This window comes from Sorex fumeus, unplaced genomic scaffold (genome assembly GCF_029834395.1).
Source record: "Sorex fumeus unplaced genomic scaffold, SorFum_2.1 ptg000014l, whole genome shotgun sequence".
NCBI lineage: Eukaryota > Metazoa > Chordata > Mammalia > Eulipotyphla > Soricidae > Sorex > Sorex fumeus.
This window is the reverse complement of record NW_026606071.1, coordinates 20,623,477-20,648,079: the sequence shown is the minus strand read 5'-3', so window position 1 is coordinate 20,648,079 and position 24,603 is coordinate 20,623,477. Positions and strand designations below refer to the sequence as shown.

The window sequence follows — 24,603 nt, the reverse complement described above, 5'->3', positions numbered from 1 at the left end:
GGAGTGACCCCTGAACAAGGTGCCAGGAATAGCTTCTGAGTGCCACTAAGTGTGGATCAAAAACAACAACAACACAATTAATTAGAAATACATTTACAATGCACTTTAAAAAGTTGTTATGAAAGTTACAATTTGGTAATGTTGGGAGGAAGTGTGTGTGTGTGTGGGGGGGGTAGTGTCAGGGATCAAACCTAGAGCCTCATACATTCAAAGCATATGCTTTACCACTTGAATCACATCCCTGGCATTCCAATGTACTTTTACAAAATTTTTATGAATCTGTTATCTGTTTTATGATTCTAAGAAATATGCCCAGTAACTGATGATCAGCAAATACACATTTTGTGATCTATGACAATATACTTCAGAGAAGCTAAAGTAACAATTTCCACACACTATCTTCTACATAATTAAAATTTTTATTACATTGCCATTTATTTTATTAAACTTTTGTTTGAGATAAAATCTACTTTTTAACTGCCTATATTGATTGTGACACTGTAAGCATTTTATTCTAAAAGATTCAGCATATGTAAAGTTTTTTTAAAAAGTCATCTTAAAGTTTAAAAAGTAAAATTAGATCTTGGGTATTATACCTGTTCTTCTTCATTGACAGCAGCAACATAACCCATAATACTTTGTATCTCTTCATGGGTTCCACCTTTGCACAGAAAATACTTAATTAATGCATACAAAGAAGTCCTTATTGTTCGAATATCATCTAGAGTCAGCTCACTGTATTTACAATCACTCCTGAAAGAGAAAGCAAAACAGAAGAACTCAAATAATTTTTTTGAAACCAAGACAGTTTTTATTGAAAAAAAATTAGAGAAATGTGAAGCGAGACAATGCGTTCATAATTAAAAAAAAAAACTACTTAGGCTAGAGAACCAGTATAGGTGGTAAAGCTCTTGCCTTGCACATAGCCACTTAAACCGAAACCCTTGTTAGATACATATATACATACAGTCCCTTGAACACTGCCATGGGTCACTTCTGAGCAGAATCAAGAAACACCCCTAAGTACCACAGGATGTGGTCCCAAAACTCCAAAATTTAATAGCACCGCGATAGGGCATTTGCCTTGCACGCAGCCAACATGGCCGACCCGAGTTCGATTCCTCCGCCCCTCTCAGAGAGCCCGGCAAGCAACTGAGAGTATTCGATATGCCAGACACAGTAACAACAAAGTCTCCAATGGAGACTTTACTGGGCCCGCTCGAGCAAATCGACGATCAACGGGAGGGCCTTTACTTTACTTGTTATTATATTAGAATTCATGATACTAGAATTAGAATTCATGGTACCCCAGGAGGGGTGTCTAAACCCTGAAACACTACAGTTACTTGGAGTTTGTGGCCCAGCAGCGCTAGACCCAGTACTGTTTGGAGGGCCTTGTGGTGACAAGAAATATTCCACTCGAGAGACATCCATAACTTGAATTCACGGTATCTTTGACTTCTTTCCTTTTTTCCCCACCAAGTTGGATCATTTGAAGCTTCAATGACAAAGATATAAATTGCTAAAAATAGTTTATTTCTGATGTAGCCCACATCATGTGGCAGACAGTTTTAAGGGGTCTTTGTCAAAATAATCACAGAATGTCATGTTTTATTAACTTCTCATTGCATATCAGTTACTTAAGTACAGAGAAATGGAGTTATTTGCTTCTACAGTTAAAAACTAATAAAACACAAGACAAGACTCAACATTATGTGATCTTCAATTGTTCATCATTTAAACTCAACATTATCATGCTCTTCTGAAATTATAAGATACTAAAATTTCTGAGGGAAAACAATTTACATGCCTCAATCAAGTAGCAGATAAAAATAATCAAAATGAGAAGGAGTGACATCATACCCATAATAAATCCTAAGTATATCTAGGAGAAACTGCACACCATACTTCTTTCGGAAAACTCTTCGGCTATCTTTGATGATGGTGGAGAGATATTGTATGTGACCTAAAACAGAAAAAATCACTTTTAAGTGATAAAGCTAAAAAAAGTGATAGTTACAAATTTCTAAAAACCAAGCAAAAAAATCTACAAAAATTTATTTAATAAGTAGATTGATCTTACCAATTCGAAAGGGAAAATCTCCATGGTTCCAAATTCGGAAGTCAAAAAGTAAATACTGATACATTTGTTGAAGGAGTTGAGTATTTTTCTCTAGTGATATCTGCTCAATCAGCAACTGAATTGCCATCAATACATTAACATCCATCAAGGTGCTCGGCACCTGAAGTTCAAACAGAAAAGTTTTCTGCAAAATTCATCTTAAATAATTGACAAACCATAATTTCTAATGACCAACTTAGAACATCCATTAAAACAAAAAGTTTGGCTATAAAAACATAAACAACTTTAACACTGAGCTTTCTGATATAACACTAGAACATTCCTAATATACATTCCTACTGTCACTCCTAAAATATCTTAAATTTACCAAGTACTGCTAATGTCAAAGCTAACAAACAAGGTCCTGCATATCAATGAAACACTACTAAGTAAGATCAATAATTCTTGTATAAACTTTTAAAAGCTGCTTGTAAGATAGATACATTAGATCAACTAGTACAGTCCAAACTCTAACAGAGAAATGTGAAAATATTTATTCATTAAGAAAAGATGTCACAACAAATTAGAATTCTAATTAGATATATTAATAATATCCACATGATGTTAGACTAACTCACCTTCTGCAGTAAGGCACCAAGAGTGGCAACTCCATGGGAGTGAATAAGATTATCCTGGTTAATAGGATGTCTTTGAATAAAGTGCTTCACAATCAAAATAAATGTTGCAATTAAATTCCGTTCTAATCTTGATTCTGTGGAATTGTGAACATGTCAGTAATTATCATATTTACTCTACTCACATTCCGTTCACATTTTCCTATTTTATTTATTTATTTATTTATTTATTTATTGGCTTCTTGGGTCACACCCAGCGATGCTCAGGGGTTATTCCTGGCTCTGTACTCAGGAATTACTCCTGGCACTGCTTGGGAGACCATATGGGATGCCAGGGATCAAACCTGAGTCAGCCGCATGCAAGGCAAACACCCTACCTGCTGTATTACTGCCCCAGCCCCACATATTCCTATTTTAACAACAAAGGAATTTAGTTCAGAAATTTGCCTCCAAAGACCATGTATAGAATGTAAATAATATAGAAAGTAACAACTGTATATTATATGCTTATAAGCATATAAACACTAATTAAATAACATGGTTATATTTCCACTAGGAGTAAAAATGAAGAACAGTCAAAAGCAAAAGCAACTTAAGGTTTTCAACCTAATTATTATGAATCTTATGGACACAAAAGTATAACCAGGGATGGGTAACCTGGCTTATAAATGGTTAAATGTCTTCCTAATAGTGGCAAGGCATTTTATATTTCTATGAATTCTTAAATTTCTTAGTAACTATTCTGGTTTAATTTCATCTTGATACCTGATGCCTTTGTGGAGGTCAACAGCACCCAATCTCCTTCTAAAGGTGCTATCGATTCAGAAACTGTGCTTTCATTTGTTTCTTCAGGAATACGTCCTTCACTGAAGTGGCTGATTTGAGTCAATAAAGGAAAGAGTACATTTAAACCACCTATGCAATTTATGGCGTCCTAAAAAATAAAATTAACATTTTTAGTCTTATAAAACAAGGTCAGTTTTATTATTCAATAGCAATAGAGCATAGATGACATCACAATTTGCTAAGCCTTAGGCAATGTATGGACTAACCTAAGCACAAAAAACCCTGTAAGAGGGAAGAATGATTACAAATTTACTGAGTATAATAAATAAGAGAATAAACTGTGAAAATAAAAGACAAAGTTTTGGGAGACAGAACAGCATATTCTGGATTGGTTATGTGGCACCACATGATCCCCCTGAGTATTGCCAGGTATAGCTCTGGAAGCCCCTAAGCAATGCTTACTGGCCCAGGTAACTTGGGCACTCTAGGGTCTGTGGGGCCCCTGGACTTCCTGAACACTGTTTGGGAGCACCCCCCAAACTACAAAATAAAATTAATTCAGAGTAGAAATATGAGTGACTCCTCTACCTTCAGTGATCGAAAAAAGGAAAATTCAACCAAAGTTCAGAGTTTCTACTTTGGACAGCCAAAGTAGCATTAAGTATCCTTTGACAAGTTACCAATCTCTTGACCCCAATTTCTTCATGTGTGAAATGAGGATACTAAATTTTCATTTTTCAAAATTGTTAAAGGGCTTAAGTAAACTAACATATGAGAAGATTAGTGCCTAACATATCCTGTGTAAGATGTTCTTTCTCATGCCCCCACCTTCTCTTTCTTTTATTGCTACTGTTAGGATAATATACAAGTGGCTTGAGGGGCACAGGGTATAATACACCCAGCAGTGCCTGGAGAGTCATATGGTGCTAAGAATCAAATTTGAGGCACTGTGCAAGCAAGGCATGTGCCTTTGTCCTCTGAGCTGTCTCCCAGCCCCAGTAGTCTTTTTCTTAATAATTTTATTATTTCTTTAATTCCATATAATAAATATGCCATGTTGACTGTCAAGTATGAAATGTGATATCACCAATTTTTTCATGTAAGTAGCACAAATAAACTAGTCTTGTAAATGCAATTTTACAATAATGGCAAAAATTAACCTACAAACTGTCAAATTTCATAAATCTTCCTACTTAAAATTTAAATTTTTAGTCTCAAAGAGAAAAAAGACTTTGTATCATATGAATAAGAAAAAGTTTTATGCCACATGAGTAAGAAAAAGTTTTATACCACATGAATTCTGTAAAAAGGAATCCCACACATCATTAATGTCAAACCCATCACTACTTACGAATGATTTCTTTTTTCATTGAAGCAATATACATATTTGGTGTTAGAAAAAAGTGTTTGCAGAAGGCTCAACCTTTAACATGTTATTAATCTCTTTTACAAGGGCTTAATGGCCCCAGAGTAAAATACAAAAATCTTCAAACATTTTCCTCTAAGGAAATTTTTTTGGATCATTTTTAGTGGATTATTCATAACAAGCAACACAAATTGAATAATTCAGGCCCTGATTTGGGGGTCAAGGTGGAAAATTTTGTAATATGGTGGTGGGTATGTGTAATGGTTGTGGAATTGGTGTTGGAATATTAAATGTAACAAATTATTGTGAAAAAGTTTAGAAAAATGAAATTTAAAAAAAGAAAAAAGTAGAAATAAAAAGAAAATTAGTGCTTTTTTAAAAATTTTTGCTGATTTACTAGCAGCAAGCTCCTTCTATTATTTGTATTTCAATTCCTTAGACAATAATTTCCATTTAATATATTAAGGACACACTGTAATTTAGAAGTAGTATACCTCCTGACTTTCCTATTAGCCCAAATAACCTTTAGTAATTTAATCACTGAATCAACAATGTTATTGTATATTCCTGTGGTAGGCACCAATGAGAAAAAAAAAACACAATGACTTAACCTTCAAAAAATTCTTAAGGACTACTCCTGGACTTTTAAGGAGCCAAGCAATCAGTTACTATTTACAAAGAAAAGTGGAGTGATAAAGTATTAAAAGTGTAAGTCAAGATAAGAACAGTTAACTCAGTCTTGGAAAATAAGCAGACTCTGTAGATCAAAACAAAAACCTATTCAGCCGATACATAACCAAGATACACATAAAAAGGCAAATGAGATACGCCAAGAGTTACATGAGGATGAGGAAAAGCTCCTCATCTTTAACCTCAGAAGGGTAAGATCTGAGTTTGTAGAAAGCTGATGGAGTGGAGATTAGACAGGACAAAGTGTGTGATTCAGGTAAAGGGATAATCAGTGACGTCTCTGAGATGTTTAGCAGGGTTGAGATCTGCCATTTAGTTTAAGGTATTTAATACCTTAAAAATGGAAAAACTACAAGGCAGAATGTTTTTCTTATGGAAGCTACTGGGTTCAAGGTATCTAAATGTCAACGAAATAAAAGTCTTTCAACTACCTGTTTACTTATGCTGCAAACTCTTTATCTTGGTTACAAACATTTAAAATCAGAACCTATTATTCAGATCAGTCTGGTAAACTCTTATAAAAGATTAGTAAACATACAAAGCATGCAAACAGTCAACTGATCATTAACTTACCTTAATGTCCCAATTTACTACTTTGTTTCCCGTTAACCTTCCATGCAAACAATTAGTAGATAAATCAAGACAGATTGAATTTTTGCATGCCTAAGAATAAAAGAAAGACATAGCAAATAGCTAAGCTAAATGAGGACAAAGCATAACTTAAACTATACATGGATCTTACAATTTAGAAAGGTATTTAACAGTCGATGAATAATTACTTATAAAATTAAATATTAATAGTCTGTAATTGCCATAGGTAGATCTGAGAGGAAGAAAAGGGAGAGGATATATAACCAAACAATATCAACAATCACCACTTATTTAATGTTTAACTTGATGCAAAAAATACATATTTTGGGGTTGGATTGGGGGCCACACCTCACAGTACTCAAGTATGGCCCCCACCTCCCCAGAGCTTGAGGGATATGTAGGGTTTTGGGCATGGAGCCCAGATCAGCTATGTGCAAAGCAAGGGCCCTACCCACTATATTTATCTCTCAAGCCTGAAAACGCTTTTTTTTTTTTAAGTGGGGGGAGGTTTTTGGTGTAGATATTGTTAGTATGTACTTTCTCCCTCTCAGATCTACCTTTGATCATTCCACCAACCCTTATGGACCTGAAGTACTTTTCATTACATAAATCCTTGAGGACAAAAGGATAGGACATGGAAAGTATATAGGTAGTTTCTTTATTCTCCTTAAGTAGTTGCACCTTAATTTTTACTGCTCCTAAACTTCTTTTGAAGATAAGTTATTTTTTAATGGCAATTCAAGTCTTCTTTTCTCAACCGCCCACAGAAATGACAAAGGGAATAAAGAGAAGACTTAAAGTTCACAGCAGTTACAACTAGACAGACAATTTGTGCATTTACTCTGACCTTTGCAGTGTAGTGGAGAAGGACATTACCAGGCACATCAGCCATGTCAGTGTCTTGGAATTTCCAAGGATTTAAACAGTTTGGTCCTGAAAATTATTTACACACACTTTCATTATTAAATATATAGGGTTTCAATATACGGAGGAAGTTCTATGTAACCAGTACAAAATTTTAAATTAAGGTTTTTCAAGCTACTCAAATAATAAAGTTAAAGCAAACAAACCAAATGTACTATTTTGATATCATTTCCAACGTGTCCAAAACAAACAAGTTTTGGATTGTACACTACTGAAAATAAGCAATGAAATATTATCATCAAATACAACAAAACTTTATTAAGGACCAGGGACATGGCTCATTGATAGAATACATGCCCTGCACACAGTAGGCACCAAGTCTGATGATTGGCATCAAAGTAATAAAAAGTTTATTACCCTAATGTAAATTAATTCAAATTTATAAAACAAACAAAACAATCAAATAAACATAAATATAAAAATAAAGAATAGACCCAGAGAGCTAGCTCAAAAGGATGGAGTATGTGCTCTATATGCAGATAACCACGCTTGATTCTTGGCATTACATGGTTCCTCAAGCACCATTAAGAGAATCTCCTGAGCAAAAGGCAGGAGCAGCCCATTTGTACCACTGGGCATGGACCAAAAATCAAAACTAAAGAAAAAAAAAGAATATAAAAGATCGATATCATACTACAAAAAAAAAATCAAAGAAATACAATCTATGGCTATGAATGTAGTTCAGAGATAGAGTAGTTGTCTTGCAATTGTGAGGCCTGGGGTTCAATATACACAACAAACTATAAAGAAATAAAAATTTAAAAGAAGTTCTAAGGACCTGAAAGATAATACAGGCGTTAAAAGGTGTGCCTTCTGCACAGCTAGGCTTTGTAAGATCCCCGGTACGACATATGGTTGCCCAAGCACTGCCAGGAGTGAACCCTGAGCACAGAACCAGGGGTAATCCCTGAGCATGGCTAGGTGAGCCCAAACTCTTCCCACAATAAATAAAAAAATATTTTAAATAAATAAAACAAGATTCGATTTTTACATTGAAATTCAGAGTAATCAGTTACTGACCATTCCATTTTAATGAGTATATGATGAATTTTGTATATTTTTTTATTACTGGTGGCATTAAGAATTAGTCTATCTCTTTTTTGAATCAGGGAAATTTAAGTAAATTACATTACTATAAGAAAAAAAATCTTAAACAAAACAGTTTTTGATGGCTAATAAATAAACACCTTAATAATATACATTATGAATATAATGGAAGTCATAAAAATGCCCTTAATACTTTATAATATTTAAGAGTAATCTCATAAGCAAAAAATAATTTAAAGAACAAAATATAAATCACAGATGTAATGACTACACTAAATGATTTAATTCTGAACTCAAAATTTGTTGAATTTTATGTAATGATAATGTTCTAGTATAAACAATACAAGTCTAGATAGTACTATTTATCTAAAAACTACCATGATTCTAAAAAAGGCATTCTGATAACATATCTCTTCTACAGGTTATATATATATATATATATCTCAAGAGTATCTTGCACACATGGTAAAGCCTGGCAAGCTACCCATGGCGTATTCGATATGCCAAACACAGTAACAAGTCTCACAATGTTGCTGGGTCCGCTTGAGCAAATCGATGAACAGGAGGACAGTGACAGATATATATCTGTACAAGAGATACATCTATCAGAATGCCTTTTTTAGAATCATGGTAGCAATTTTGAGATATAAAGGCTTAACAACTAACATCTTACTATACAACAGATACGATTTTAAAAATACCTCTAACAATCAGAATTTGATTTAGAGAGGGACTGGGTCTGAGCTACACCCAGTGGTGCTCAGGATTTAAGTATTGATAGTGCTCAATGCACCACATGTGTACCAGGGAGCAAACCAGGGTCAGCCCATACCTACAGTAGAATTTATTTATTTATTCATCAGTTGTTTGGTTCGTTCCAGCAATGCTCAGGGGTAACTCCTAGCTCTGGACTCAGGAATTACTCCTGGTGGTATTTAGGGGACTGTATGGGATGCCAGGGATTGAACCCAGGTTGGCTGCATACAAGGCAAAGCCCCTACTCTCTGTACTATTGTTCTAGCCCCCTAAAATTTATTTTTATTTTTAATTTTTTTTTAAGTTCTGGCTTTTGACCCTCAGCTTGCAATGTTCAGGACTTACTCCTGGCTTTGTGCTTAGGAATCACTGCTGGTGGTGCTCACAAGATCATATGCAGTGCTAGAGATCAAACCCAAGTGAGCTACTTGCAAGACAAGCATTTTACCAGGTCTACTATTTCTTCAGCTCATAGAACTTATTTTATAAAATATTCCTATAACTAAAGGTCCAAGCCTAGATTAGCTTTACTCTTTGCTTCTTATGAACTATTTAATGAAGATATAGAATCAATCTTATACAAACTTTCAGAAGTCATAAATACTTTAAAATTCTTTCATGTAGCTAGCACAAAACTAATAGAATACTTGAAAAAGACTGTATTAAAAAATTTCAGATCACCAGTTAATCTTTAATAAAGAAGTATAAAGTATTAAATAGAACAAGGAAAGTCTCTTCAACAAGTGGTTCTGGAAAAAATGGTCAGCTACGTGCAAAAAAATGAACTCAGAACTCTTTCTAATGCCACGTATAAAAATAAAATAGAAATAAATTAAAGATCTTGATACCAGAACTGAATCCATAAGGTACATAGAAAACAAAGGCAGAACCCTCCATGATGTTGAAGCTAAAAGCATTTTCAAGGATGAAACACCACTGGTCAAGAAAGTGGAAGCAAAGATAAACAAATGGAACCGCATTAAATTAAGAAGCTTCTGCACTTCAAAGGATTTGATGACCTTTGGGTATAAAGACATCCCACGAAATGGAAGAAATTATTTACCCAACAATCATCTGATAAGGGGTTACTATTAAAGATATATAAGGCACTGGTAGAACTTTACAAGAAAAAAAATTCAACCCCATCCAAAAAAAAAAAAGGCAAGAAGAGATGAACAGAAACTTTCTCAAAGCAAAATACAAATGGCCAAAAAACTCATGATTAAACACTCTAATCATCAGATGCAAATCAAAACAACAATGAGATATCATTCCACACCACAGACATAAAAATAACAGATACAACCAGTGCTGGTGTGGGTCCAAAGAGAAAAGACTCTTTTTTTTCCTTTCTTTTATTTTTATTTTTTTTTTATTTTTGCGTCACACCTGATGATGCATAGGGGTTACTCCTGGCTCATGCACTAAGGAATTACTCCTGGCGGTGCTCAGGGGACCATACTGGATGCTGGGAATCAAACCCAGGTCGGCCATGTGCAAGGCAAACGCCCTACCTGCTGTGCTATCACTCCAGACCCGAGAAAAGGACTCTTATCCACTGCTGATGGGAATGTCAACTGATCTAGCTTTTCTGGAAAACAATATGGACATGCCTGAAAAATCTAGGAATTGAGCTTCCATTCACCCAGCAACCACATCATCTTGAAATATATCCAAAGGTCATACAAACAAAATGTAGAAAAGAAATTTGCTCCCTTATGTTCCTTGCAGTGGGCTGGAGCGATAGCACAGTGGGTAGGGTGTTTGCCTTGCACGCAGCCAACCAGGGTTTGATTCCTACATCCCTCTCGGAGAGCCCTGCAAGCTACCAAGAGTATCCCACCCGCACAGCAGAGCCTGGCAAGCTCCCTGTGGCGTATTAGACATACCAAAAACAGTAACAACAAGTCTCACAATGGAGACATTACTGGTGCCCGCTCGAGCAAATCGATGAACAACAGGACAGTGCTACAGTGCTATGTTCCTTGCAGCATTATTCACAATAGCTAAAAGCTGGGCACAACCCAAGTGTCCAAGAATAGAAGACTGAATAAACTGTGTGTATAGTACATACACACAAAGGAATATTATTCAGTCATAAGAAAAAAATAAACTCATGAAATTTGCTGCTACATGTAGGGATCAGGAGAGTATCGTATTTAGAAGTTCTGCAGGTATAGAAAAAAATATGACAAGCTTTGAAATAACTTGATATTCAGACAGATGATTTTCTCAGAAGATAGGCTCACATTCTGTCTAATCAATTTATTAAAATCTGTTAGAAAAGACAAGTGGTATTAAGGACCAAATTATGTATTCTCCATCTGCTTAAATTTACTGAAGCTATTATTAAAGCTCCAATCTATTATTTGTGGAGTTTTTTTTTTTTTGCTTGTTTTTTTAAATCTCACTCAGGGGTTCTCAAGGCTTACTCCTGGCTCTGTGCTCAGGGATCACTCCTGGCAGGTTTGGACCAAATGGGATGCCAGAGATCAGACCCAGGTAAGCCACAGTAAGGCAAATGTCTTACCTACTGCACTATCGCTCCAGCCCCCATGTGGAAAGATTTTTAAAAGGAGGTAGTGAAGAAGGAGACAGAAGTGACATAAAAACTGTGATGGGCACTTGTTGGTGGTATGAGGTAACTATTCTAATGACCTATGTGGTTAATACTATACATCTTAAACTGCTATATGTGGTGAACTTTTTCTTTCAGCATAAACTGAAAAGATTTTCTTCAGATAAAACAAATTTAGGCAACAAAAGACTATGTGAGTTTAACTAAACGTTGGCCCATGCACACTCACCTGCTAAATATAATGCCTTCACCTGAGGAGGCTGTAGTGCTTCATGAAAAATGGTAACAGACCCAAGCTGACCCTCCAAAGATGTAGGACATCCCCATTCACTATCTTGGGTTCCAGCTGATATCAATTTGGTAACTGATTTTGATTTGTCAATTGTCCCACCCCAGGAAGCTGAAGACAGTATTCCACCAAATGAAGTCCGATGAGGGGTAATCGGAGAAGAAAATGGTGGATCTGGGATTTGGGATGGTGGAGGAGTGGTAGTTCTTTGCCCAGCAGAACCAATGCAACAGGAAATAAATGGCTAAAAGTTAAAAACAGACAAAATAAGCCACGTAATTTTAATTAGTGTATTTAAAATAAAACCACATAAAAGCAAGTACACTGAAAATATTTTTACTGGGTAATAATATGTGCAAGTGTATGATTCTTTACTACTGTTCCAATACAATGGAGATGGAAAAGTGCCATTAATGTCTATGTAAACATGGAGGGCTTCATTAAACATTCCCATCTTATTCAGTTCTATTCAATCTATTTAACTTTCCTAATATAAATTTTTTTAATCTTTTACTTGTATATTCCTCAAATTGATTTTCTACATTACATGTGGTATGATTTTATCTAAAGTGACAAGGTAATAGAATTAAAGACTAACTTACTATTTCTTAGAATCCAGGAACATTTAAAAATTTATGATTAAAAATTTATGAATATAGAATAAACAGAGCCTCTTATATTGTGTGTGTGGGGGGGTGCATAGGAGTGGGTTTTGGGGCATTTGGGCCACACCTAGCCATGTTCAGGGGGCTACAAAGCTCTTTGCTCAGGATTACTTCTGGTGGTGCTCAGGGAACCATGTAGTACTGTGGATATAACCTAGGGCTCCTGCATGTCAATTATGAGCTCCAATCCACTGAGACTGCTCTCTGAACGAGAATCTTCTACATTGAAAAGACAATTCTAAGAGTTCTCAATTACTTCAACGTAGAATAAATTAAACTCTTAAGAACTGAATGAAGATGAAAAGCATATATCCATCCTCCCAAGGAGCAGCTAATAGGCTAAGAAAAAAATTTCACTGTGATCAAACATTATGCATAAGTGACTAATCAAAAACTTAAAAATACCATAATTAAACAGGTTCACATTATTTTATGAAAGCATAACCATCAGTTGAAATTTTTTTAAAAAGTCAGAGGAAATAAGCATTTTAGTATCATGTTATTGTATGTCTTCTACTTCGGGGGAGCTTCCTCAGCAGTGCTGGGGGCTGCTTGTCTACACTCAGCAGTGGATAGAAGGCCAGGTGGTGCCTGGGAATAAACCTGGGATTCAGTGAATGCTAGGCATGCATTCTGGTCCTCTCAGCTACCTCCCTGGCCAAAGTCAGACATTTTAGACAGCAAAGACATGCAAAGATAGTGGCACTTTAGTGGTGGGCGTGGTGTGATAACATTGTACCTCAAGAATATATCGACATTTCGCCCTCTCCTCTCTGGAAAGAAAGATGGCGGCCACATGGGAGCCTTGTGGACAGCAGGTATGAGCCGGGGGAGTGGGGGCGACTAAAACCTCATGGGTCGGGGGGCGTTCCGGTCCGTCCTTCACGCCCTACCGAGGTCACAAGTCGCCCCCCGCGAGCGGCTCTCCAGCACGGCCATGGCCCCAGAAGCACAAGGACTTAATGCAGAACCCAGCAGCTTGGAGCAGAAAAGTGAACGGACTATGCGTTGATCCAGCCCATCAAGTCTGCCGGAGGGGAAAGGGTGTTGCCCCATTCGCCCTCTCCTCTCTGGAAAGAAAGATGGCGGCCACATGGGAGCCTTGTGGACAGCAGGTATGAGCCGGGAGTGTGGGGGCGACTAAAACCTCATGGGAAGGGGGGCGTTTCGCTCCGCCCTTCACGCCCTACCGAGGCCACCAGTTGCCCCCCACGAGCGGCTCTCCAGCACGGCCACGACTCCAAAACACAGAAACCAATTTCTTAACTATCTGACTTTCAGTAGAAATACTTCCAGGGTCAATAGGTAAAAGAGCAGAAATCCAAAACCAACATTTAATTCTTGAACCCAGCTGTAGAAAGCAAATCACTTCACAATGCTTTTTCAGCATGTCTGATTTGGGGGGGGGGGGGGGAAACTCTAAATAATAGTGGTGAATCTTTTATTGAAACAATCTAATCAAAGCGGATAGAGTGTTAACTAGAATTCATCTGCCTCACAGGGACGGGGAGGGGTGGGGGGTGGGGTTTTATTGGGGTTCTTCATGGGAAAAAATAAGTATTGGTAAAGGGAAATGTGTTTGATATTTGCATGACTGAGACATAAACCTGAAAGCTTTGTAACCTTTCCCACAGTGATTCAATAAATAAAAAAAAAAAAAAAAAAAAAAAAGAATATATCGACATTTATAGTCTTGTAAACCAGTTTTATCTCATTAAGTTAAAAAACATGTCTTAAAAATAAAAACTAAGTGAAGTAACAATAATGACAAAAAAGTGTGGATTGGGTGTGTGTTAAATAACCTAATATGTAACACTCACAGCACAGTCACCAATAAAAATAGAAAATGATCCCATTGCTTATAATAACCTTTACCTAGACAACGGAAAACAAAACTTTCTTCTATATCTTTAATGAAAGTCAGACTGGGACACGAGGGATAGTACGGTGAGTATGGTACTTGCCTTGCACATGGCCAACCCGGGGTCAATCCCTGCCATCCCATATGAGCATAGAGCCAGGAGTAACCCTAAGCATCTCTGGGTGTGGCCCAAAAGGCCAAAGTCAAAACAAGTCAGATTAAATCCTCAGACTACTATCTTTGTTTGTCTAAAATCTGAGAATGAACAAAACTTTCCACTCCCTGTCCCCTCCCCTGCCAAAAATAAGAGTAGGTTAAATGTGCTTACCTCGTTCATGGCAGGAAATCTGAGAGGGGCAGAGACCTTTTGCTGTCCATTGTCATAGATGTAAACAAGGCTCTGGCCAAAAGGTCTTTTTCCAGGCATGTGAACAATGGTTATATTATGCTGGTAAAGAAAAACATACATTTACAGATAAAGATTACATTAAACCTTCGAAATAGCCAATGTTTCCAGAGTATTACTCTATAACTACTTTGTTGAAGAGTAAGACATTAATATTAAGCATAATTTATGGCATAATTGGTGCTCTCAAAATGAATATCAACTTTTTCTGTAGTACCATAAAAGTATTGACATCTATTCTAGAAAATCTACACATATATTTTTCTGTATTTTCTAAGTCCAAGTATTCTTTAAAATTAACTTTTCTAATAAAGTTTTTTTTATTTCTAAAGCAATAGAAATTTGTTACTTTCATCAATTTATTATCTCATTTTATTTTTTCTGGCCTTTTTTAACAGAGGTAATACCTGGCAATACTTAGCCATGTGGTCCCAAGAACCAAACTCAGGTCAAGGTCTCAGACATACTAGGCATTTGCATTAACACTTGAGTTACAGCTCCAGCCCTAGTACTTCATTTTTAAATAAAATTAAAAGTTTATTCTAAATTTTTTTTTAAATCATAAAAATTTGTCTAAATTTTCAACACAGAAAAATCATCACTGCTGATTTTATGCTGGTAATGAGTGGTATTAATTCTCTAGAAATAAATTTCAAAATAAATAGAACTTTTAAACATTTTTGGGGCAGAACTTTAAAGAAAAATATGAATCCACCCTTAAAAAGCAGATAAGAGGGCCAGAGCAACAGAACAGCAGTTTGGGTGCTTACTTTGCATGTGGCCAACTCAGGTTCAATCCCTGGCACCCCATATGGTCCCAAGCCCACCAGGAGTGCTCTCTGAGCGCAAAGCCAGGAATAAGTTCCGTGCACCACCCAGTGTGGCCCCAACACAAACAGAAGTAAATGACAATACTTAATGGGTAGATGTACCAAATATGTGGTTTTTAAACAAAGAAGTTGGGACCAGGGACGTAGTTTAGTGGTAGGAGGCAAGCTTTGCTTGTATAAGCCTGGGTTTTATTTCCAGCACCATTAAAAAAGAAAGAAAAAACAAATTAAATGTGAGCCCTAAAGACCTTACCCAAAGGGAATCACAAAAACTGTGGTCAGGTAACATAACTGTTGCATATTCTCTTTTTGTGCACACGGCCACAACCAGCATACCTGCATAGGTAACAAAAGCTTCAAAACCCATGCCACTCCCTGTAAAAAAGCTAACAAAAATACATTATCAGAACTTTTCAAGTCATTTTATTCAATTTTATCACCACTGAAACACACAAAACCACAACTTAATCATTAATTTCTTTATCAAGCATGCTACAATTTATTTTTCAAGCTTTTACTTATTAAAGAATCACAGCATATATTGTTATGACAGTAATCACTTATATTATATAACTTGTAACAGTACCTGTATAATTGTTTTCTTTTTCCTCCTTTGTTACCATTGCCAAGAGTCAATTGATCCTGATCTAAACAAAACCAGGCACTGAAAGAAAAGGCCGACCCTGGCCATTTCTGTATCGAAGGCACAGAAATTCCTGCCATACTATGTGACAAATTAAAATACTGTAGTGCACTCTCTAGGCTTTGTTTTCGGGCCATCATCAGGATTGCTCGAGTCACAGAAATGGTATAAGGGTGAATAAACTCAGATTCATCCACTCTTAGTAATCGTAGTAATCGATGAATTTCTTCTGCACTGATTGACTGACTTCCCAGGGAACCATGAAGTGCAATCAAGTTCTCAGCACAAGTTCGATGGAGGGAAGACTGGGAATCGAGGGCTTCTATAATTTGAATACCCATGTTTGCATTGACACAAGTAGTTCGACTTTGTCTATTGATACAACAAATTCTTCTCAGCCAGTCAGAGATGAAGATTTGCAGGTCATGGGATTCTAGCTCTGGAATCCATTGGATAAGAAGCAGAAGAGGCTGGACATTACCAATGCCCAAAATCCCAACTGAAGTGTGATCACCCTCTACAGCCTATAAAGCAAAACAAAAGACAAAAGATTTAGCATCTTTGATATAGAGGTAACAGAACTTCTTTGAAGTAATAGAACTTCTTCTAAAGCTAAAATAAGGGGAAAAAAACTCACCATATTCATAAGTTCTTTTAGTAGTTCCAATGGTGGCTGACCCAGGGATTTTAATACATCCAATAAATGTCTATAACCAATTCTTTCTTTAAATACTTCCTAGGAGAGAGAAATAAATATATCAAGCACATTTTCAAAGGCTGAACTGTTTAGGAAACTAAAAATGTTAAGTATTCATTTACGTTAATTAGCCTAATGTTAAAAAGACTGACTTCTGGGGCTGGCAAGATAGTATAGCAGGTAGAGTGCTTGCCTTGCACGTGGCTGACCTAGTTCCATCCCATATGGTCTTCTAAGCACTGCCAGAAGTAATTCTTGAGTGCAGAGTATCAGGAGTAAGCCCCAAGTATCACTATCGCTTGGTGTGGTCCCAAAACCAAAACAACAACAAAAAAAGACATTTTTAAAAAAGTAAAGACAGGAGTTTTGAGGCAGGTGTGTGAGTTGGTGGAGAGAGGGAAAGAGAGAAAGAAGTAGAGAAAGGGAGAGAGAGGGAGAAAGGGAGGAAAAAAGAGATGGAGAAAGGGAAGAAAAAAGGGAGGGAGAACGGGAGGACGAGAGGGAGGGAAGGAGGGGGAAGAAGAAAACATGGGCTTTTCCACTTTGCCAGAGTGGAGAGAGCCCAGTATAGGCCGCCATTAAAGTCTGAAGGTACGAAAGTCCACATCTCAAGAGGGGAGATGCGGCAACATATGCTCGGGTACCACATGTGCTCGGCAGTGACACGTGTGCTCAAGCAGCATCTGCGCACCAGACTGAGCTCCTCTGAAATCACAGGTTCATCTTGGAACAGATTCAACATAGGTTCTAGAATACAGTGTTTTAGTATTCACCCACACTGTTAAAATAAAGAAAATTAGAAAAAAAATTGCTATGAAAATTAATGTATTAATTACAGATTAGGACATATTTGATTTCCTTTATTTAACTTCATTTAAGTTGTAATTAGTTACACAGAATCACAATTACCATTTTAAAAAGTATGGAAAGACTGAAGACTTTGGGGTAACAAAAATCAGATAGTAGCTTCAACTAACTAGACAAAAGTATGAATAATTCTTAGTGGCAAGGAAAATACTGGGTAGAGTTATCTCTCTGCTCTTTGTATTTGAATGGGCTGAATGATGGGGAGCATCAAATCTATTTGTGTAAACAGCAACCCCACCATCAAAGTAAAAAGCTCACTTGAATGAGCTTTCATTCAAATAAAAGTTTATTTGAGTAAGCTCTCAGTCATAAGTATTTGGGTGGGGTGAGTTCAGGCAGCTCCCGCAAAGTGCTTAAGAGGCCTGAGGGCCAATCCCATGATATTTGGACCAGCTGTGTGACCAGATGGCTCAATGTTAGAGTCCAGAAATGCCACACTACAAGTGGTGCTGGAAGTGACCATAGCTACACTTGGAAGTGGTCACAGGCCATTCAGGTAATACGTGCAGTACCTCAGGATCACACAGTGATGGGGATGGAGCACACAGTCTCCAGCTGGCAGGCTTGCATTCTAGCCATTTGAGGTATCTTGCCAACCCACATGTATTTTGGAATTAGTGGGCACCAAAGCTCGAAAGTAAAATATAAACACAACTGAAACACCAAACAATACTAAATTTATGTCATAAATCTGACAGAAATATATAGACTTATAAAAACAAGAACAAAAGATTTAAACAAAATGAGTAAAATTGGTTGTCCCTGGGGTGGGGCCACTACTTGACTATGTGCCAAGGTAGGAAGAAAATCTTTTTTCAAAAGGGATTTAAAAAAGTAGTATTTTATAACAAATGGCCAAAGACAACAGAGGATGAGAACTGGTCTACAGAACCGAGCTTTTCCAGAATGGAAGATGAAGGAAGTGAGGAGGTAGTTTGGAAGTCGGAGAAGAGGAACACTGGCTGAAGTGTAGTTCTATAATATTATGCATAAAACCCTATCATATCATTAATAGTATTGAATACCATGGTGCAAAACTTTTTTAAAAATATTTTTAATTTTACATAATTATAAAAATTTATACTTTGAAAAAGAGTCAAACATTTTAGGTTTGGATTCATGCATATTCCTAAACTAATTACTTGGAGCTTAAACTAATTTCTTTCATACAAAAATCATAATAAATGATTAGATTCCCAAAATAACTTGTGAAAGCAAGTTTTTAGTAGAAATGTAACCCTAAATAACAAACAGCAACATTTGGAACATGAAAGTTAGTCTAACAAAAACCAACTGAAAGTAAGGAAATGAACTGAGGGCAATATAATTTATTCATTTATTTCTGGTAAGGCATGAAATGCATCAGAAGTGGTGGATAAGAAGGCAAATTAATAATGACAATCATAATAACAATCACAGTGCCAGGTACATGAATACTTAACAAGTACCTGGCACTATGCTTATCATTTTAGATCAGGAGTGGGGCATTTTTATTTTTTTGCCAAAGGCCATTTGAATATTTATAAAATCATTCACAGACTCAAACAATAGAGGCAGATGGGCTCTGGGCAGTGAATGAAAAGCCTATCTGGCTGTCCTATCATATACCCACGCCAGATAACATAATACCCTGCAGGGCGGGATATTGCCCACTCCTGCTTTGATCTCACTCATTCTAAAAAATACTCAGGAACAAACTACTATCACCATAAATTGGCAGCACAACACAGTGGTAGCAAATGAGAAAGAAAATCATAATAAGGATTAGTGGCTACAAAGAAGCAGATTTTCTAGAACTGGAAAATCCAAAATGGATAGGATTGTTCCTATGTGAAATAAGAAAATAACTGACCAAACAAAAAGTCATTATTAATGAAGAATAGCTAGGAAATAAAAATAAATAAAAATTTTTAAACTTCATAATCAGAGAATCCCTTAAAATGATCATTTCAACACCCATTACTCTTACCCATCTATTAATTTACACTATGATATGCATTAGCATATCATTTTTAGTCATTGTTGTTTTAAATAATCCCAAAACAGTGTCCATAGGCTTCTGTGCTTGAAATAATCAATAAAATCATTCTTATACAAGGGGCTGGAGTGATAGCACAGCAGGTAGGGTGTTTGCCTTGCACACGGCCAACCCGGGTTCGCTTCCCAGCATTCTATATGGTCCTCCGAGCACCGCCAGGAGTAATACCTGAGTGCATGAACCAGGAGTAACCCCTGTGCATAGCCTGGTGTGACCCAACAAGGCAAAAAAAAAAATCATTCTTATAGCACAGCAAGTAGGGCATTTGCCTTGCACGTGGCCAACCAGGTCGACCTGAGTTCAATTCCTCCGCCCCTCTTGGAGAGCCCGGCAAGCTAGTGAGAGTATCTCGCCCGCACAGCAAACCTGGCAAGCTACCCATGATGTATTTGATATGCCAAACATAGTAACAAGTCTCACAATGTTACTGGGCCCACTTGAGCAAATTGATGAACAATGGAGGACAGTGACAGTGATACAAAAATGATATATTTTATGACCTACTTCAGGAGTGAAACCAAATGTACTATATAACACCACACATTACTTTGGAAACTATATGTATAGTGCAAATTGGCAAATTTAAGATTAGCATTTTCAGGGCTAGATAGGGTATTTGCTTTGCACATGACTGACCACATTCAATCCCCAGCACCCCATATAGTTCCCTGAGTACCGCTAGGAGTCATCCTGAACACAGAGCCAGGAGAAAGCTCTGAACACTGTTGGGTATGATTCCCCGTCCCCTCCCCCCCCCCTCAAAAATCATCATTTTTGAGTTTAAGGAATATGTTTCACCTTAGCAGCTGGAGATTTGTGCATCAATGCTGTCAAAGCCTGAATGGTTGATACAGCCAAGCAATCCAACCGTCCCTGCAACACCTAGGAGGGGCAGGAAGGGGGCGGGAAAAATTAACAAATATATTTGAGAGGTTTATTCAGTTAGGATACCTGTGCTCTGAAAACCTGAAAAGATAACTACTAACATGCATGACATCACTCTTCTAATGAAATGGCCTCCTCAAATACTACAACCTGCAAACTTGATAGAAAATGAACCACTGGTCAAGAATAAGGATATACTTGCTACATTCAAGTGTTTTGTAAAACAAAACAAAAAACACCAAGCTTAATACATGCTTTTTTTTAAAAAAAAAAAATGGACAATCTCAAGAGGAAGGGAGGGAGGTCTACCATTGGAAATTCTATCATCTTTTAAGATTCCTTCAAAAGTACATTTGAACTTCCCAGGTTTAAATTTCAACAGAGTGTAAAATACGACGACAAAAGATTTCTACTTATTTCACAAGCCCTTTATTAGAATTGAAACATTCTGCACCAATCCCATTTGCAAACAATAAAGTGTGTCTATTTTTATATAAGATGAATAATTTAAGGGAGAACAAAAATGAAATATGCCTCTATAAGCATTAAGTTTTTAATGAAGCAACCCTACTGCCAAAATTTAAAAAAAGAAAAATCAGTTCTATTTTGTCTATTTCTCCTTCAGCTTCCTTATAAAGAAATACGTTAAATTCCAGGGTAGAATTTGTGTAGCAAAAATAAAAATAAAAGCAAAATATAACAGCAAACAAAAAAAGTAAGATTATTACATTGTTGGGCTTAAGTCAACCATAATAGCATAGTATGAAACTAGAAATCTGTAAAAACTAACAATCCCAAAAATCTTCTTTCAGGAATATATTCATTCTATATATAGGATTTTCCTTTCTTTCACTAAAAAAAGACAAGTAAAAGAAGATAAATTAGATTTGAAGTTAAAAAAGCCCTATCAATTTCAAACTACTTAAATTGCTATATTGGCTTTGTGTTATTTAATAAACATTTTGTCAGAAAATATCATATATACATAATAAGCATATGCAGGGCTGGAGAGATAGTACAGCAAGAAGGGAACTTGTCTTACATGAGCCCTATCCAGGTTCAGTCCCTGGCATTCCATATGGTCCCCTGAGAGTGCCAGAAGTAATTTCTGAGTGCAAAACCAGGAGTAACCCCTGAGCATCACCATTTAAAAAGAAACAAATTCAAAAAGAAGGCATATGCATAAAATATTCTGCACAAAATTTCACACAAGTACAGTATTTTTAAAACTTTATCCAAGGGGACTAACAGCGCAATACCTGAAATCAAGAAACTAACAGGAACCTCCAATAATGTTATTGTAAGTGCTTTATTCATCTGGAGGGACTAATCTATATCCAGAAATCAAGATATACAGAAGTCTAAAAGTGTACTCTTCCAGATATTTCACATCCCATAGCAGAAAATAAGATTGTGTCTCTTTTAATATAGCACTAAAAAGTAATCCAGATATTAAAATAATAAATAAAATATCAAACAAGTTTTTCCACAAACATTTTAGGGAAAAAATTAATTTTATTAGTGTTTTTCTGAGCTAAATTATGTAATGTATTACAAAATGTAACATATCTGCCTTACATCCATAGACAGCTGAATCTTTAGAGAAAAAAAAAAGAAAAAGTTTAGTCTTGTGCTAAATTAAAACTAAAAGACTTTGGTATCTTCTTCCCTTCCTCCAAGATTCAAGTTGTCCATTGAATTATGATTATCGTCAACAAGAAGCAAAGAATCAAGATATAAAACTGATCATATCACAAACAGAGAATCCCAATTATATCACCATGCTTAGAAAAAGATGCCCCCAAAATTCGAAGTCAGTACCAGGTGGAGAGCATTGACATTGGGATTGAATTCCTGTACTTTCTATCTCCTCAAACTGACAGGAACACACACATAAGAAAGAAAACTTGATGTTTATATATTTTAGAGAAAAGCAATTTAAAATGTTTTACAATTTTCAAAAATAATTAACCAAAATCAGATTAGATAAATATTTGTGCACTTTAAAGCATAAGGGAAAAAAAGTACAGGAATAGTTGTTCCCACTGACTGATTTTTTTTGGATTTCAGCTGAAACAAGATGCAGGCTTTGTAGATACCTGGTCCTCATTCATTTCTGTCAGTAATTTGTTGGCAAGGTCTTTCTCGTTCTTGTCTGCCACCTTATTGTTAGCATTTAAAAACAGCTGTTAAAAACAGAGACAAGAATAATGGAGAAGAACATTAAATTGTTAACTACATGCAGAAATGAAGCTTAAGTGGATTTCCTTGTATCTCAAAAATATATGTGAGAACCTACTTCTGAAGTATACCGCTGTAAAATTCTTCATTTTTTGGATTACAATTATTAGTTCACATACAGTATAATTATTTTATTCCATGGAACTCATGGTTACTAACATAAAATATAGCAGTAATTAAATTGTTGATATTCTTGAGTTTTTTAAGAATTAGCAAAGAATGCCTCACAGAAAAGAGGAAAATAAGCTAGAGAAAGATTAAAGATAGTGCAGTAAACAAAGAAACTTTCTGCAGCCAAGCAGGTTTGTGAGATGCCATCAAACTAATCTTAAATACTGTTCAGGAATAATTCTCACAGCTTGAAATACACTGATGTGTACCTTGAGATCAGTACATATGTTTTTCCAAATTTACCTGACCACAACTTTGGTTAGTTTCCTGGGTGGGGCGGGGGGTAGTGGGGTGGAGTACATGCAGCTGTTCTTAGGGCTTACTCCTAGGTCTGCAGTCAGAGCTCACTGTGCTTGGGGACCACATCAGCACAGGAATTGAACCCAGGTCAACCACGTGCAAGGCAAGCACCTTACCTGCTATACTATCTCTTCAACCCCTGATCACACATTTTGTTAAGTCTTTTAACAATATTCTGTACAATTATCAAGAGTTGAGCATTACTTATAGCAGTTGGAATACTAGAAAGGCAGTACAGGATTATCTCTGGCATTCAGAATTACTTGCCCTTTTCTGAAAGAAAATAAAGAATATATTTTAGTTTGGTTTAAGGATATAAAACCTGGAAGTGGGGGGCAAAGAGCTTGCCTTATAGGCAGTTGACGGCAGTTGACCTGGATTCAATCCCTGGCACCTCATACAGTCCCCAAGCCCTATCAGAAGTGATCCCAGAGCACAGAGACAGCAGTAAGCCCTGAGGCCCTGAGTACTTGTAGGTGTGCCCCGACCACCCCCTCAATTAAAAAAAATACAACAACAAAAACTTAGTGTCTCAAAAGACCTGTCACAGATTGAATAAAGAGAAAGATACATAAAGTCAGATTTAGAGAGGAAGATAAAGATTTATAAAGAGTGGGCCAGAGATATAATACAGCAGTTAAGGCACTTGTCTTGCACATGGCTGATCTGGTTCAATCCATAAAATTTTATATTGTCTCCCTAAGTCTGACAGGAGTGATCCCTGAACTCAGAGCCCAGAGGAAGGCCTGGGCACAGCCAGTTGTGACCCAAAAACCAAAGGGGGAAAATTTTTTTAAAAGAAAAGATTTATAGAGATCTATCAAGAGCATAATCTAAGTATAAAATTAAGAAGTTCATTCATATAAACTTTGAAATCAGAAACCTGGGTGAGAATCTTGTTTCCACTTCTAAATTAAACTGTCCAGCAGCTTGGGTTTGTTGTGTTGGTTGGTTTGCTGGTTGATGGGGCTGGTGGGTGGGTTGGTTAGTTGGTAGGTTCTCATAGCAGCCATAGTAGCCAGGACTAAAATTCAGGACTCTCACACATGCAGAGCAAATGGCTGTTTCTCTGGTACATCTCCAGTTCTGACTTTTCACTCAGAACCAGAGATGTTTTCTGGTACATTTCCAGTTTTGAGTTTTCACTCTTCCTTTCCCTCCTGTTGCTACTACTGTTGGGATGACAGGGGTCAATACATATTTGTGGTGCTTTTATGCTCTGATTGCTGGAGTTTGTACACTTTAGCAAAGTTTGTGTTCACACAAATTTTCTTG

At 36.5% G+C, this 24,603-nt stretch overlaps 1 protein-coding gene across 5 annotated transcripts in view; it reads right to left on the bottom strand.

Annotated features, from left to right (window-relative positions):
* NBEAL1 (neurobeachin like 1) overlaps positions 1-24,603 on the bottom strand; it is a 174,807-nt gene that overhangs the window by 72,657 nt on the left and 77,547 nt on the right. For 3 of the 5 annotated variants that reach the window (XM_056111674.1, XM_056111676.1, XM_056111675.1), the window contains exons 11-24: positions 22,716-22,802; positions 20,530-20,613; positions 16,767-16,865; positions 16,073-16,653; positions 15,740-15,872; positions 14,579-14,698; positions 11,665-11,968; positions 6,978-7,063; positions 6,113-6,202; positions 3,463-3,631; positions 2,701-2,834; positions 2,084-2,243; positions 1,864-1,966; positions 597-753 (exon numbers count right to left, since the gene is read on the bottom strand). In XM_056111674.1, coding sequence (XP_055967649.1) covers positions 597-753; positions 1,864-1,966; positions 2,084-2,243; positions 2,701-2,834; positions 3,463-3,631; positions 6,113-6,202; positions 6,978-7,063; positions 11,665-11,968; positions 14,579-14,698; positions 15,740-15,872; positions 16,073-16,653; positions 16,767-16,865; positions 20,530-20,613; positions 22,716-22,802 — 2,307 coding nt within the window. The remainder of the gene's footprint in view (positions 1-596; positions 754-1,863; positions 1,967-2,083; positions 2,244-2,700; positions 2,835-3,462; positions 3,632-6,112; positions 6,203-6,977; positions 7,064-11,664; positions 11,969-14,578; positions 14,699-15,739; positions 15,873-16,072; positions 16,654-16,766; positions 16,866-20,529; positions 20,614-22,715; positions 22,803-24,603) is intronic. The other 2 variants (XM_056111677.1, XM_056111678.1) reach the window with 1 other exon arrangement.